A 15405-nucleotide genomic window follows, 5' to 3' on the forward strand; every position below is an offset into this window, starting at 1 on the left:
CCAAAAGAGTTTCCTTAATTATGGCTTAAAAACGGCAAAAAAAATTATATTAAAATTCTGGGAAAATGCACCAACACCAACGCTTAAAATGTGGATCTCAAATATGTCTGAAATGTTACACCTAGAAGACATGAGATTCGTCCTAGCAGGCAAATCGGACCAATTCTTAAAGATTTGGTCTCCCTTTATTCGATTTATTACAAGCATATGGTGCAACATAACCCTGGAAATTAACAGTTGCAGAACCGGATGAAGGGCGTGCCAAAGATATGAAGCAGCTATATCCCTTTTATCTTCTTTTTTTCTTTTTTCTCTTCTTCTCTCTCTTTTTATTGCACTTTTTCACGATCTATTACTTTCACCACCTTATCTAACCTTCTTTTTCTCTCTTATCACTTCTACTACTTTTTTATTATTAAATTTAAAAACAAGTTGTACCTGAAATGTATTATATTATTCTTGCTTTATATTACTGTGTATGACTTCAAATAAAAATATAATTAAAAAAAAATAAAAAATGCTGAAGAAACTCAGCAGTCCGGGCAGCATCTCTGGAGGACATGGATAGGTGACTTTTTTTTTTTTAAATTTATTTATTTATTAATTTATTTATTTTTTAAATCAAAAAATTTATTCAATTATTAAAAAATAATATTTACACTACAATAAAACAAGCCAAAACCCACCACCATAAATACAATACAAACATATATCCATAATAAACTATTATACAATTATGATACAATCCTTATTGAGGATACATTCAACACCCTGCGGAGCCCAGCGGTCCCGGAACTCCCTCAGGGTGCCCACAGACAGGGCGTATTCCCTTTCTAATCCCACCCGGGCACGGATGTAACCCCGGAAAATGGGCTGGATAGGTGACATTTTGGGTTGTGACCCTTTTACAGGCTGATTGTGGTGAGGAGAGGGGTGGGAGGAAGAAAGCTGGAAAGGAGGAGGGTGAGGACAAAGCTTGGTGTGCTCTCCTCAGATGCTGCTTGTCCCGCTGAGTTACTTCAGCACTTTGTGTCCATCTATGAGTTATATGTGGATACAGGTGAAGGGAGTTTTTAATAGGTAGACTGTTGGACAAAGGCCAGAGGTGAAAAGGCAAAAGGTGTGAGACAAGGATAGAAGAGTTGCAAATTGTGAAGCTAGAAGAGGGAATATAGGTGGAAGGGGAGGGGAAGGTCAAAACTGGGTGCACGTTCAGTGGGGCACAGGAAATTAGGGGGAAGTGTAACTAACCACAAGCCTCCCCCCCCCCCCCCCCCCCCCCCCCCCCCCCCCCCCCCCCCGGCTTGCTGCCTGATCTGTTGAGTTGCTCCAGCCATTGTGTCGTTGAGACATATAAAATAGGTGTAGGAGTAGGCCATTTGGCCCTTCGAGCCTGCACCGCCATTCAATATGATCATGGCTGATCATCCAACCCAGTATCCCGTACCTGCCTTCTCTCCATACCCCCTGATCCCTTTAGCCACAAGGGCCACATCTAACTCCCTCTTAAATATAGCCAATGAACTGGCCTCAACTGCTTTCTGTGGCAGAGAATTCCACAGATTCACCACACTCTATGTGAAAAAAAAAATCTCATCTCAGTCCTAAAAGACTTCCCCCTTATCCTTAAACTGTGACCCTCCCTGCTCCTATACTCAAATCCTTTTGCTATGAATGCTAACATACCATTCGCTTTCTTCACTGCCTGCTGCACCTGCATGCCTACTTTCAATGACTGGTGTACCATGACATCCAGGTCTCGTTGCATCTCCCCTTTTCCTAATCGGCCACCATTCAGATAAAAGTCTACTTTCCTGTTCTTGCCACCAAACTGGATAACCTCACATTTATCCACATTATACTGCATCTGCCATGCATTTGCCCACTCACCCAGCCTATCCAAGTCACTTTGCAGCCTCCTAGCATCCTCCTCACAGCTTACACCTCACAACTCAGAAGAATGCATGGATTGAGCCAAGTCCCCATATCACATTTCTACTCGACACTGCACTTAATGTTTGTGGCAGGAGTTGGGTTTGCAGGTGTGGGTCTCTACATGTTGTTAAATCTCACACAAAAAATACCTACCTTCTGCAGACATTTCACACATGCAATATGGAGGCCCTCGTACAACAACTTCCTGCATTATTATGGAAAAGCTGTAAACATCACCTTTGAAGGTGCCATTCATTAAAGGGTTAGGTTTTCGTAGTATCTCGGGAGCAGTCCAAAAAAACTCTGAAATAAAACAAAGGTCTATTATTCTAGAATTAGGATAGCATTTTGAAAAACATTTAAAGTAAGGTGCACTCTACTTTAAGATCAGGGCTCATTCAGTTTCTTCACTGAGTTTTTTTGGCGTGTTAAGGGGCTGTCCCACTGTACGAGCTAATTCAAGAGTTCTCCCGAGTTTCCCCTGATTCGAACTCAGAGAATTACGGTAATAGCCGCTCGTAGGTACTCGGGGCTCTCGTGGACATTTTTCAACGTTGAAAAATCTTCATCAGTCTTCACGAGCTTACCACGTTTCCTGAGTACCTGCCGTTAGCGTTAGGAGACGCTAAGAGATGTCCCGAGCTACATACATTCTACGTACTTACCACGAGTTTGATTTTATTTATACTCGGGAGAGCTCTGGAATTAGCTCGTACAGTGGGACAGGCCCTTTACAGTGCTTTTTGTGCGAAGGTGTGCACTGGTTCAACATAGTGGCACCTCTAACTTGGAAAGTAACTTTATTAATCATGCTTAGCGAATGGATAAGGTTAGTGAATTAATTAGAATTTTTTTTTTTAATTTAGTTTAGTTTAGTTTAGAGATACAGTGGCCCTTCGGCCCACTGAGTTCACGCCAGCCAGCTATCGCCGCACACTAACACTATCCCACGCACATTAGGGAAATTGACATTTATACCAAGCCAATTAACCTACACACCTGTATGTTTTTGGAGTGTGGGGGGAATCCTATGATCGCAGAAAAACCCACGCAGGTCACGGGGAAAACGTACAAACTCCGTACAGACAGCACGCGTAGTCAGGATCGAACCCGAGTCTCCGGCGCTGTAAGGCTGCAACTACTGCTTCATCATCGTGCTGCCCTATTTATTAAAATTATACCTCCAGATTCAGGGACAGTTGATATAAGCTGTTATCAGGCAACTGGGCCATCTTCCTAAACATCCTCTCAACCCCTGACCTTCCATCTACCTCATGGGAGACCTTCAAACTACCTTAAATTGGACCTTATCGAACTTTTCCGTGCACTAAATGTCATACCCTTTGTTCTTTATCAGTACACTGTGGATGGCTTGATTGTAATCATGTATATTCTTTTTGCTGACTGGATAGCATGCAACAAAAAGCTTTTCCCTGTATCTCGATGCACGTGACACTAATAAATCAAATAATAAAATTAAAATAAATTAAGCTAAACTAAACTAAACTAGAGTTCAGTTTTTATATTATGTTAAAGTGTCCACAACAATATTGATGGAAAATTTGTTGATATATGTAGTTTAGTTTAGTTTAGTTTAGTTTGGTTTAGTTTAGAGATATTGCGCGGAAACAGGCCCTTCGGCCCACCGAGTCCACGCCATCCAGTGATCCACACTCTTACTACACACATAATACTCTTCTACACACACTAGCAACAATTTACATTTATACCAAGCCAATTCACCTGCAAACCTGTACGCCTTTGGAGTGTGGGAGGAAACTGGAGCTCGCAGCAAAAACCCACGCAGGTCACGGGGAGAACGTACAAACTCTATACAGACAAGCACCTGTAGTAAGAATCAAACATAGGTGTCTGCCTTTGTAAGGCAGCAACTCTACCAATGTGCCACCGTGCTGCCCGTATTGTTTAATTTATATCATTACTGGCACCTTTTTGTCAACTAGAAAAGCATTGTTTGCTCCTATTATTTTCTTCAACTTACTGACTGATTCTGGAATTACCCCCAGTTAAAATTAAGCCAATTTTGATGCAAGAGGTGAGTTGAAAAAGCTCCAGGTTGTAAATGATGGGGTAATGTGGATGCATATGGAGTTTGGACAAGGATAGTGATGGCCAGTCTGTGAATGTGTTACCCTCCTAAATTAGGGCCTTACTTGGGTAAGCCACTGCAGGGATCTATGTGTATGTGGCATCCTTAGAATTATTTCTGAAATCAAAACAATGTAATAGATTTAAGGGCGTTACAGTGGATCAGCTGGTACAGTTGCTGTCTCACAGTGCCGGAACCTGGGTTCGATCCTGACTATGGGTCCTGGGACTTCATGGACTCCAGTGTGAAAGCAGAGATGGAAGGATGTGATGGCTAGTGGTTTTCTACAAAACTGCCAACTATAGGTTAACGCAGTCCAGGCAAAAACCTATTTAAAACTGCTACTGATATTAATATGCAGGGGCAGTTTGAGAATAAGAAGGAGGAGGTGTGGTGGGTTTTTGAAGAGCATTAAGGTGGAATAATCCCCAGGATCTGATGGGATTTATCCCATGCTACTCAAAGAGTCAAGGAAGAGATTGAAGGAGCCTTGACGAAGATCTCTGCATCTTCACTATCCAGAGGCGAAGTCCAGGAGGACTGGAGAGTAGCTAATGTTGTTCCTTTATTTAAGAGGGAAGTGGAGTCCAACCAGAGATTTATAGTGCAGTGAGTCTCACACCAGGTGTAAGGAAACTATTAGAGAGGATTCTTCAGGACAGGATTTACTCTCATTTGGAAAAGACTGGGTTAATTCGGGACAGTCAGCATGGAGTACACAGCAGGTCATGTCTTACTAACTTGATCAGATTTGTTGAGGAGGTGGTTAAATGGTGGAAAGGAACTTTTACTGTCAAATGTGCGAAATGCAAATGCACAGTGAAATTATTCTCTTACAAACAGTCCAGTAGATCGTTGCCACACCAAAGCACTTCTCTGATTAGCAAGTGTACAGACACAATCTGCTGAGCCCGCATGCAGGAAACAACAGGATTTGACACCATTTTCAAAGTCTAGTCAATGCCCTAGTTCTTATGAGTGGTGCCCGGTCCAGGTAAGCCCCAGGCTGCTGCGGGCCCACCAGGTGATTGATGAGGGCAGGACAGAGGAAGTTGTCGATATGGATTTGATGAAGGCATTTGATAAACGCAGTCCCCCGTGGTAGGCTGATACAGAATATGAAGATGAATGGGATTAATAGTGACTTGGTCGGATGGATTAGGAACTGGCTTATTGATAGAAGACAGAGGGTTGAGGTGGAAGGACAATATTCAGGCTGAAGGTCTATGACTAGGAGAGTTCCACAAAGATCTGTGCTGGGACCTCTTTTGTTTATCTATATTACTAAAAGTCTCATCTTGACCACGTCCTGGTGCACTGTATATTGATTTTAGAAAAAACGCTGCCACTTACGGCTGTGATTTTTAGCCATCTTACTCAGAGTCCACCTCCGCTGGTCAGGACAAGAGGATTTTTCCCATCGATGAAAAATAAAAGACTTATTAATGTTTAAAAAACTGAATTCTCTCTCCTGAAGGCCACGCCCGCTCGGAGGGTCATGGGAAGTGGCGCGTGTCTCAGTTGAGATGGGGATGGAGGGTGACAAAGGTAAGACCTCTGCTGAGGACAGTCTGAAGAAGGGTTTGAAAATGCAAAAGTGTTTTTTAGTTTGAAAATCCTTCGCTCCATAGTGTGTTTTGGTTTGAAAATGCAAAAGCTGCCTTTGGTTCCAGCATGCTAAAGTTGCCTTGCCTACCTTAAAAGTTGGTTTGAGAATGCAAAAGTTGCCTTGCCGTCTATATTACTAAAAGACTAATCCTGACCACTTCCTGTTTGCGCTGTATATTGATTTTAGGAAAAACACTACCACGTACGGCTGTGATTTTTGGCCATCTTACTCAGAGTCCCCATCTGCTCATCAGGTGCCGAGGATTTTTCCCATTGATTAAAAACAAAAGAGTTATTAGTGTTTAAAAAATGTTGAGGATCTCTCTCCTGTCTATCTCGCCATGAAAGCCACGCCCCTTCTGGTGGGAGGGACTATAAAACCTGGAAGTGTGGGCATGGCAGTCTCTGCAAGAAGGGGGAGGGAGGGGTCATGACTCTCTGTCTTTAGTGGCTTTGCACCCTGCTTGAAATGGTATGAAACTGCATTTGAATTTGGTGGCCTTGCACCCTGCTTGAAGTGGTATTTCAAGGAATAGCCGTGAGTCGACTGCCAGCCCACCAGCCTTGAGTGAGCTGCCAGCAAACCAGGCATGAGTAACTGAGCCACCGGCCCAAGAATCCATTCGGTCCACAATGTCCATACTAGCCCTCTGGAAACCAGCCCACAAGTCCTTCAGCCCACAACACCCATACTAGCGCTCCAGAAAGCCCCCACCCCTCCCCCACTGGACACCAATATTGGAGTTGGTGGAGGGGTGGAATATTGCTTTGGGGGACCAGCCCTCCTGTGTGAAGCTGGGACCCAATGGGTCCCACTTAGTCTAGAGATATATATAAATGACATATCACTAGTATATATCTTTATGTCTAAAGACATAAACATAGGCAGGCAGGTTGGTAAGTTTGCAGATGACACCAAGGTTGCTGGGGCCGCAGACTGTGGGGAATGCTATCATAGTATACAGTGAGATATACATCAGCTACAGAAATGCAGGGAGAAATGGCAGGTGGAGTTTAATCCAAGCAAGTGTGAAGTATTGCACTTTGGGAGGTCAAATGTAAAAAGAAAATATACAATTAATAGCATGTCCCTTAACAGCATTGATGTACTGGGTGAGCTTGAGGTCCAAGTCTATAACTCCCAATATATGGCAACACAACTAGACAGAGTTGGTATGTTTGCTTTCATAGGTCGGGGCATTGAGTAGAAGTATGAGGAAGTCATGATGCAGCTTTATAGGTCTTTCGTTAGGCCACATTTGGACAATTGCCCCATTATAGAAAGGATGTGGAGGCTTTGGAAAAGGTGCAGAGAGGTTCAGCAAAATGATGCCTGGATTAGGGAGTATTAACTACAGGGAGAGGTTGGACAGACTTAGATTGTTTTCTCTGGAAAGCCAGAGTTTGCGGTGAGATCTGATAGAAGTGTACCGAATTATGAGAGGACTAGACAGGGTCGACAGTCGGAATCTGTTTCCTAGGATGGAAAAATCAAATAAAAGAGGGCACAGCTTCAAGGTGTGAGGGAACAGTTTAAAGGACATGTACAGGGCAAGATTTTATACATGGAGGGTGGCGAGTGCCTGGAACGTGCTGCCGGGGATGGTGGTTGAAGCAGACACGTTAGTGGCATTTAAAATACTTTTGAATAGGCATATGGGAATGCATAGAATGGAGGATATGAGTTATGTATAGGTAGATAAGTGATGGTCTTGGCACGATGTTCGGCACAGACATTGTGAGCTGAAGGGCCTGTTCTTGTGTTGTACTGTTCTACGTTCAAAAATGCATATCCTAATATGCCGCTAAAATAGTCCTAGTTGGCCTAACGTCTCCCTAGAACCCAAGGCCTTGACGTCTTGAAACATTCTCGTACCTCTTGGAAAGGGTGCAGAGAGGTTTAGCAGAATGATACCTGGATTAGACGGTATTAACAACAGGGAGAGGCACAACTTAGATTGTTTCCTCTAAGGATTGTTTCCTTAGACACTAAGATTGTTTCCTCTGGAAAGCCACTCTTTCCTCCTTATTAACATGTTTCTGAAAGCAGGGTAACCAAAACTGTACACAGTACGCCAAGTGTGGCCTGACCATCGTCTTGTATAATTGCAACACAATGTTTAAACTCCTATACTCAATGCTCTGCTTGAGGAAGACTAGTCTGTCTTCACCACATTGTCCACCTGTCTAGCCACCTTCAGGGAACTACGTACTGCAGATGCTGGCTTTTAGAAAAATAACACAAAGTGCTAGAGTAACTTAACGAGTCAGGTAGCATCTCTGGAGAAGATAAAGATAACGTTTCTGGTTGGGACCCTTCTTTAGACTCATAGGTGACATTTTGTGTTGAGTCCCTTCTTCTTGTAGGTGTAACATATTGTAACCATTACAGCACGGAAACAGGCCATCTGTAGTCCGTCATGATCTTGCATATACCTGCGCTCAGTTCTTCATCCATATGCTATCCAATTTATTTTTAAATGATAAAAACACCTGCCTCCACCACCTTCACTGGAAGCTCATTCCACACAGCTACCATTCTCTGAGTAAAGAGGTTCCCCCTCATGTTACCCCTAAACTTCAGTCCCTTAATTCTCATGTCATGTCCCCTTGTTTGAATCTTCCCTACTCTCAGTGGGAAAAGCTTTTCCACGTCAACTCTGTATTCCTGAGTTGCTCTGTTCTTCACATTGCTCAGGGCCACACTGTTCACTGTGAACGGCCTACCTAGGTTTGACTTCCAAATATCCAATACCTTGAATTTATCTGAATCGAAGGGCAGCACAACGGCCCAATTGCTGCCTTCTTGCGCCAGAGACCCGCGGTTGATCCTGACTATGGGTGTTGTCTCTAAAGAGTTACTACGTTCTCCCTGTGACTGCGTGGGTTTTCTCCAGGTGCTCTGGTTTCCTCCCCCATTCCAAGATGTTCATGTTTTAGGTTAATTGACTTCTGTAAATTGCCCCTAGTATGTAGGATGTGAAATGGGGATAACAGAACTAGTGTCTGAGTGAACGTAGGTCAGCGTGGACTAGGTGGGCCGAAGGGCCTGTTTCCACACTGTATCTCTAAACTCTGAATGCCATTCCTCAGCTCACTTGTGCAGCTGATCAAGATCCCTCCGTAATTGTTGATGGTTACAATAATAAAACAATAAACCTTGGAACCAGCCCGAAGAAGTGTCTCGACCCGAAACCTCACGTTCTCCAGAGATACTACCTGATCTGCTAAGTTACTCCAGCACTTTGTGTCCTTTTGTGTGTTAAACAGCATCTGCAGTTCTTTGTTTCTAAACCTTGGACCCACACTGTCAGCAATTTCCCCTGCTTACTTTACCTTCTGCTGGGCGCTCCATCAGTGGAATACCCTGGGTTTTTGCTACTTCAACATAGCCATAGTCTGTCACCTTGAGCACAAAGCGGCCATCCACTACACAGTTGCGTGACTTCAGGTTTCCATGTATGTAATCTCGATGGTGCAGATACCTCATGCCCTGTAGTAATAATTTAAATAAAATTAATTTCACTGTTTGACTGGAAGTTGCAAACAATGTTCCTACTAAGTGACAATAGACATTAAACAATAGATGCAGGAACAGGCCATTCGGCCCTTCAAGCCAGTACCGCCATTCAATGTGATCATGGCTGAAACAGTACAATAGAAACATTCTTACTCAACTCCTGTGTAGTGTTCATTACATCATAAAAATGTGCATTTTCATGGTGTTTGGTTGACAACTGGGCACCACATTGACATACGGCTGAATGTGCTGAGAGTCCCTTTCATGTCCATCTATTTAAATACTTTACTTTGTTACGGGATATTTTGTTACTTTGTCGGCGTCCTTTATGTGGGGACTATTTGCATACCTTGGGTATGCAAACAAAGAATTTCACTGTGACTTGACAAATTTGACAATTACATATTCAATCTTTAATTCATTCATTCATTCATTCATTCAATTGGTATTGTTTATGCAAACTCAGTTTTACAAACACAAAGATGAGTTTCCACTATCATTTAGTTTAGTTTATTGTCACGTGTACCAAGATACAGTGAAAAGCTTTGGGTGTGTGCTATCCAGTCAACGGAATGACAATACATGATTACAATTGGGCCATTTACAGTGTATAGATACATGATAAGGGAATAACATTTAGTGCAAGGAAAAGCCAGCAATGTCTGATCAAAAATAGTCTGAGGGTCTCCAATGAGGTAGATAGTAGTTCAGGACTGCTCTCTGGTTGTGGTCAGGGCCGGATTTACGTATAAGCTTCACAAGCTTTAGCTTGGGGCCTCGAGATCTAGTGGGGTCTCGGCAGGGCCGGATTTACCTATAGGCTTCATAGGCTGATTGGGAGAGGCCTTAAATAGGGGATTGTGAGGGGCCTCACAAGTGGAATAGCCTAGGGCCTCTCTTCATCTAAATCCGGCCCTGGTTGTGGTAGGACGGTTCAGTTACTTGATAACAGCTGGGAAGAAACTGTCTCTGATTCTGCTGGTGTATGTTTTCACACTTCTATACCTTGAAAGGTATGGGTGAGGGGAGAAGAGGGAGTGGCCGGGTTGTGACTTGTCTTTGATGATGTTGCTGTCTCCTATTCCAAGGGTTGTTACAGGCAACATTTATATACTGTACCAAGAATTAAGGGACTATTCATCCACCTTGATCAGATCTAACAGAAGTGATGACTTGAACATCCAGTCCAATTTTACATCTTCATTTTTCAGTAGATCTAGCAGGCTCCCACGAGTGCAGAACTCTGTCACGATCGCAAGCAACCCACAGTCATGGAAGAAGCCAAGGAAAAGGTTTATGTTCTCTTGTCGTAAGTCCTTCATCTGAAATAATAAATATCTATCAATCAGTGTACCCATAGAAAAGAAGGATTACAATGATAAAACTAATATGAAATAGTCTTTCTAGTGTTTGCTATTAAGTATAAACTTGCCAAATGTCTAAATCAATGTACTTTATTATTGTTCTTCACAAGAACTGCTTCTCCACTGCAAAAAGGACATATGTCCATTCATTGTGTAGGAAGGAACAGCAGATGCCGGTTTAAACCGAAGATAGACACGAAAAGCTGGAGTAACTCAGCGGGTCAGACAGCATCTCTGGAGAAAAGGAATAGGTGATGTCTGGAGTTGAGACATTTCCTCAGACTGAGAGTCAGGGGAAAGGGAAACAAGAGATAGAGACGGTGATGTAGAGAGATATAGGACAAATGAATGAAAGATATGCAAACAAGTTACGATGATAAAGGAGCCAGGCCATTGTTAGCTGTGGGCTACATGTAGGTGAAATTGAGCATTCCCTCTCTCTCCGCCCCTCCCCCACCCAAGCCGTTGTACTATTTTCAAGGGTGTCTTGTTGAATCTCATTTTCTGTAACTCGTGTTCACCCAGCCCACAGCTAATGATGGCCTGTTTCCTTTATCATTGTTATTTTTATGCATATCTTTCACTCATTTGATCTATATCTCTCTGTATCACCGTCTATATCTCTCGTTTCCCTTTCCCCTGACTCTCAGTCTGAACAAGGGTCTTGACCCGAAATGTCACATTCCTTTTCTCCAGAGATGCTGTCTGACCCGCTGAGTTACTCCAGCTTGTTGTATATATTTATACATATTTATTAATCTAGTCAAGTCAAGTCAAATTGTATTCGTCACATGCACAGAAAGTGCAGTGAAATGAATTTGTCAGCAGCGGTACAATTAAAAAAGAACACACAATACAGAATAAAAATTTAACACAAACATCCACCACAGCATTCATCACTGTGGTGGAAGGCACAACATTTGGTCAGTCCTCCTCCATTTTCCCCCGTGGTCGGGACCTCAACTACTGTCGTGGGCTGGAATGATGTTTTTTCTGATCTTCCCATCGGGCCTCAGTAAAGTAAGATGTAAAGAACTATTGAAAACACTTTCTTAGACTTTTACAGTAGTTGTGCACTGGTCTCATAAGCTGCTCTTTTGTCTTTGTTCCTTGTATTAAAACATCTCAGTTCAACTTGGGTGAGCTGGTCCAAGATTGGGATGTATCAGTTCTACAAGTTGCAGGGCAGGTCCATGTAATACTGCTCTTTTGTTGATTTCACTGGATTTTGCGCAGCCTAATTGTTTTATCGTCTTTAGCCAATCGGTTTAGTTAAGGTGAGTTCTCAACTTTCTTCTTGTCAACATTTGGAAAGCTGATGACTTATGGGGCTGACCCACTGTACGAGCTAACTCAAGAGTTCTCCCGAGTTTCCCCTGATTCGAACTCGGAGAATTACGGTAATAGCCGGTCGTGGGTACTCGGGGCTCCCGTGGACATTTTTCAACATGTTGAAAAATCTTCACGAGTCTTCACGAGCTTACCGCGTTTCCTGAGTACCTGCCGTTAGCGTTACGAGCTGCTAAGAGACGTCCCGAGCTCCGACGTACCCGCAACGTACATTCTACGTGCTTACCACGAGTTTGATTATTTTTTAAACTCGGGAGAGCTCTTGGGTAAACTAATATAGTGGGACAGGCCAATTAGACTCTCTTGATCCAGTGACATACATTTTACTGAAGTAGGTCACATCCCATCAATGGGATCTCAAACAAAACTAAAATCCGTCAAATATTTTAGTATATTTGAATAAATATATTCAAATTCAATATTTGAATCGGATTCAAAAAACTGCAACTGATAGAATCTTGAGCAAAAGACAAAGTGCTGGAGGGACTCTGGCAACATTCATGGAGGGAAAAGATATGTGACGTTTCTTGATGGGACCCTTCTTCAAAATGAGTGGAGTAAGGGAGGGGAGGGAGGGAAAGCTGGAAAAGAGAGGTGGGAGTGGGGGAAGTCTGTAAAATGATCGGTGGATGCAGAGGGGGTGATTTGCAGATGGGGGAAATGTGGCAAAAGAGACAAAAGGTGTCACTGGATAAACCTTGGTGTTGATGCAAAACAAATATTCTATTTTACTTCGGAGTCACGTGAGTGACTACGTTAAGACCCCGCCAGTACGCATGCGTGTCCATATCGTCTATCGCACTTTGCGTGACGACTGGCAGGATGGACGTGATTCTCCTGCCAGCAACAAACCTGAAATAGAGGTCCTGCTAAAAGTCCGGGGCAAAGTCGGGACTAGGGGGAACCCCAGTCACGAACTTCCAGGGAACCCCGGTCACGGGGATGCCTGCCCACGTACCAAGTCGCTCGGGAGACCGCAGAATGCGGGTAGCGAGTGGAGGTGGATTCGCTGGTGGTTCAGGAGCCAGGAGCCAGCGGCTTCATATAGGTGGCATTCTCACTACACAAGGGAGGAATGGTCTTTTATGTCTTCCTCCATTTGGCCTCATAGGACGGGTCATGCAAATTTCCCGCTTCCGGCTTTTCACAGTGCCTGCCTGGGTGATTTACCCATGCTTCCAGTTAATGTGGGGAATGAGCATAAAACCTTACATGGTTATTTCTGGGCACAAAGATGCTGGTTCAGTTGTGATGTTGAAACCATCCTCTGCATGATATAATCAATTCATTGACTTACAGACCATGAGAGACCGTTCCTGCGGCTCGGGTTGTCAAACCTAAAGCATTGGGAGTGCTCACTGCAGATTGCAGTAATAGCATCAAATAGCAGCATTCCTCATAGGAGATGGGAAGTATTGTTTATGCTTCTTTATGTTTAACTCGGCACGGATGACTGACATCTTGAAATTCAGTCTTATGGGATTATAACATTAAGTTAATATTCCATTTACTGCGCCTGAAGTACCTCCTCGTCATTTGGCTGCGGTGAACATAAACCGCTCTGTCCCGTCTCACCCTCTGACATCTAGATTTTGAAGGGTATCATCAACTTAAAACCTCCCAGGCCTAGGGATGCAGAGATATGGGTTGTTACCTCGCACCACCCGGCGTGGCTTTAATGGCCGCGGGACAATCGCCATCGCCAGCCGGGGGCTCTGACTTTGACTCTGACATCGGGGGGGGGGGGGGGGGGGGGGGGGGGGGGGGGGGGGGGCAGAGTGGAGAGATAAGTTTTTTTTTTGGCCTTCCATCACAGCGATGTGATGGATGTTCATGTAAATTATGTTGTGTCTTGGGTCTATTTGTTTGTAATGTATGGCTGCAGAAACGGCATTTTGTTTGGACCTCAAGGGGTCCAAATGACAATTAAATTGAATCTTGAATCTTGAATCTTAACATTGTACTACGTCACTTCGCCGATGGGCACCAGCAACATCCCTGTCCTTGGTCAAACACACGTACTAGTGGTTATGCCAATGGTGCTGAGTACAGCGCTACGGGTCCAGTCATTGCTGCACTGGATAGAATGATCATATCATGTGGGCTATAATAAACATGTTTTGTTCATGATTAGTCAAGCAGGGACATAAGACCAAACTAGATGTTGCATATCCCATGGACCTTGGGTTGCGTGTAATCATGCATCTACACCAGTATGTCAAAGTCCTTAAGAGTCTTATAGACTCTGACTGGCTATTTTGTTAGTTACATAAACCTCGTTAGAAGGAATCACTACAAACCTTCTCCAGAGGATTAAATGGGTCTGGCATATACTGGAGTAAACATTGACATTTTGAGTCTCACTCCACCAGGACCGCTATACCTCAGCAGCAGGGTTATGGACCACATCCTAGCGGCTGCAGGATGGTCAAACTATTGATCTGTCCAAAAATTCAGATCAAACTCATTGCCAGATTGGGGGTATTTGCCAACTCTATGTTAGGTATGTTTCCTCCCAGTTGAGGGAGGTTACTATTGCACTATTGTTCATTAATAGCATCAACATGTCTATATCAATGTCACTCACGTGACTCCGAAGTAAAATAGTAAGATTAAACGAGAACTTACCAGTTTGAAGTTTGATCTTTATTTTATGAGGAGTAACGTTGAGGGATTACGTGCCCTCCGCTCCCAGCCCTCTATCATAAAGGTCAACTGGTATTATGGTTCTCTTACCTTACTATATTCAGTTCAATATCTGTTGTCTGTGATTTCGCACCGCTGCTTTGAAGATTGACCCGCATGCGTACTGACGGGGTCTTCACATAATCCCTCAACGTTACTCCTCATAAAATAAAGATCAAACTTCAAACGTTCTCGTTTAATCTTACTATTCTATGCGTTCCTGAACCCCCCCTTTCTCTACAGTCATAAACGTGGACATGGCCACCCATTAAAATATTAATCGTGATTAATGCTGTAAAATAAAATATTTGTTTATTAACTCTGCTTCAAGCAAGCAAAGGGTTTTGCCTTTAATTTCACGCAGTTAATGGTCATATGAATAAATGACGAGGCATCGGGTATAGTGGGTCCTGAGACTTGCAGTATGTTGAAGGAGACATGAAGTCTGAGACAACAGGGCAGCTAGAGGCACAAGGCACCACACAGGCAGGCTGGACCTCACGTTGTCGACCTCCCCATGGTGAGCACTGTCAACTCACCTCAGTCAGGCGAATGACGGCAAACAGAGACAGCAGCAGCGCCACAGCTTGGCGCCAACCCAGAGCATGCGCCCTTTTTAGGGCGGGCACCTACGGATGTCGAACTGGATGGCATCACCCCTGCTCCAGACGTCTGCTGCCTCAAACGCAAGAGGAAGACAGACAGGCTTGCCCTGAGACAAGCATTATTAAACTTGTCTAGAGAAACTCCCCTCTTATGGTGCACAGGCTGGTTTGGTGAAGGGAGGAGGGGTGCTGCAAAACGTGGCACAGGGTGAAGTGCAAGATGAATCT

General features: G+C 43.7%; 1 protein-coding gene across 1 annotated transcript in view; it reads right to left on the reverse strand.

Annotated features, from left to right (window-relative positions):
• Positions 1-15405, reverse strand: part of LOC129702378 (retinal guanylyl cyclase 2-like) — a 57273-nt gene that overhangs the window by 21092 nt on the left and 20776 nt on the right. The window contains exons 8-10 of the mRNA XM_055644149.1: positions 10319-10495; positions 8990-9146; positions 2089-2238 (exon numbers count right to left, since the gene is read on the reverse strand). Of these exons, the coding sequence (XP_055500124.1) occupies positions 2089-2238; positions 8990-9146; positions 10319-10495 (484 nt within the window). The remainder of the gene's footprint in view (positions 1-2088; positions 2239-8989; positions 9147-10318; positions 10496-15405) is intronic.

This window comes from Leucoraja erinacea, chromosome 12 (assembly GCF_028641065.1).
Source record: "Leucoraja erinacea ecotype New England chromosome 12, Leri_hhj_1, whole genome shotgun sequence".
Classification (NCBI taxonomy): domain Eukaryota; kingdom Metazoa; phylum Chordata; class Chondrichthyes; order Rajiformes; family Rajidae; genus Leucoraja; species Leucoraja erinaceus.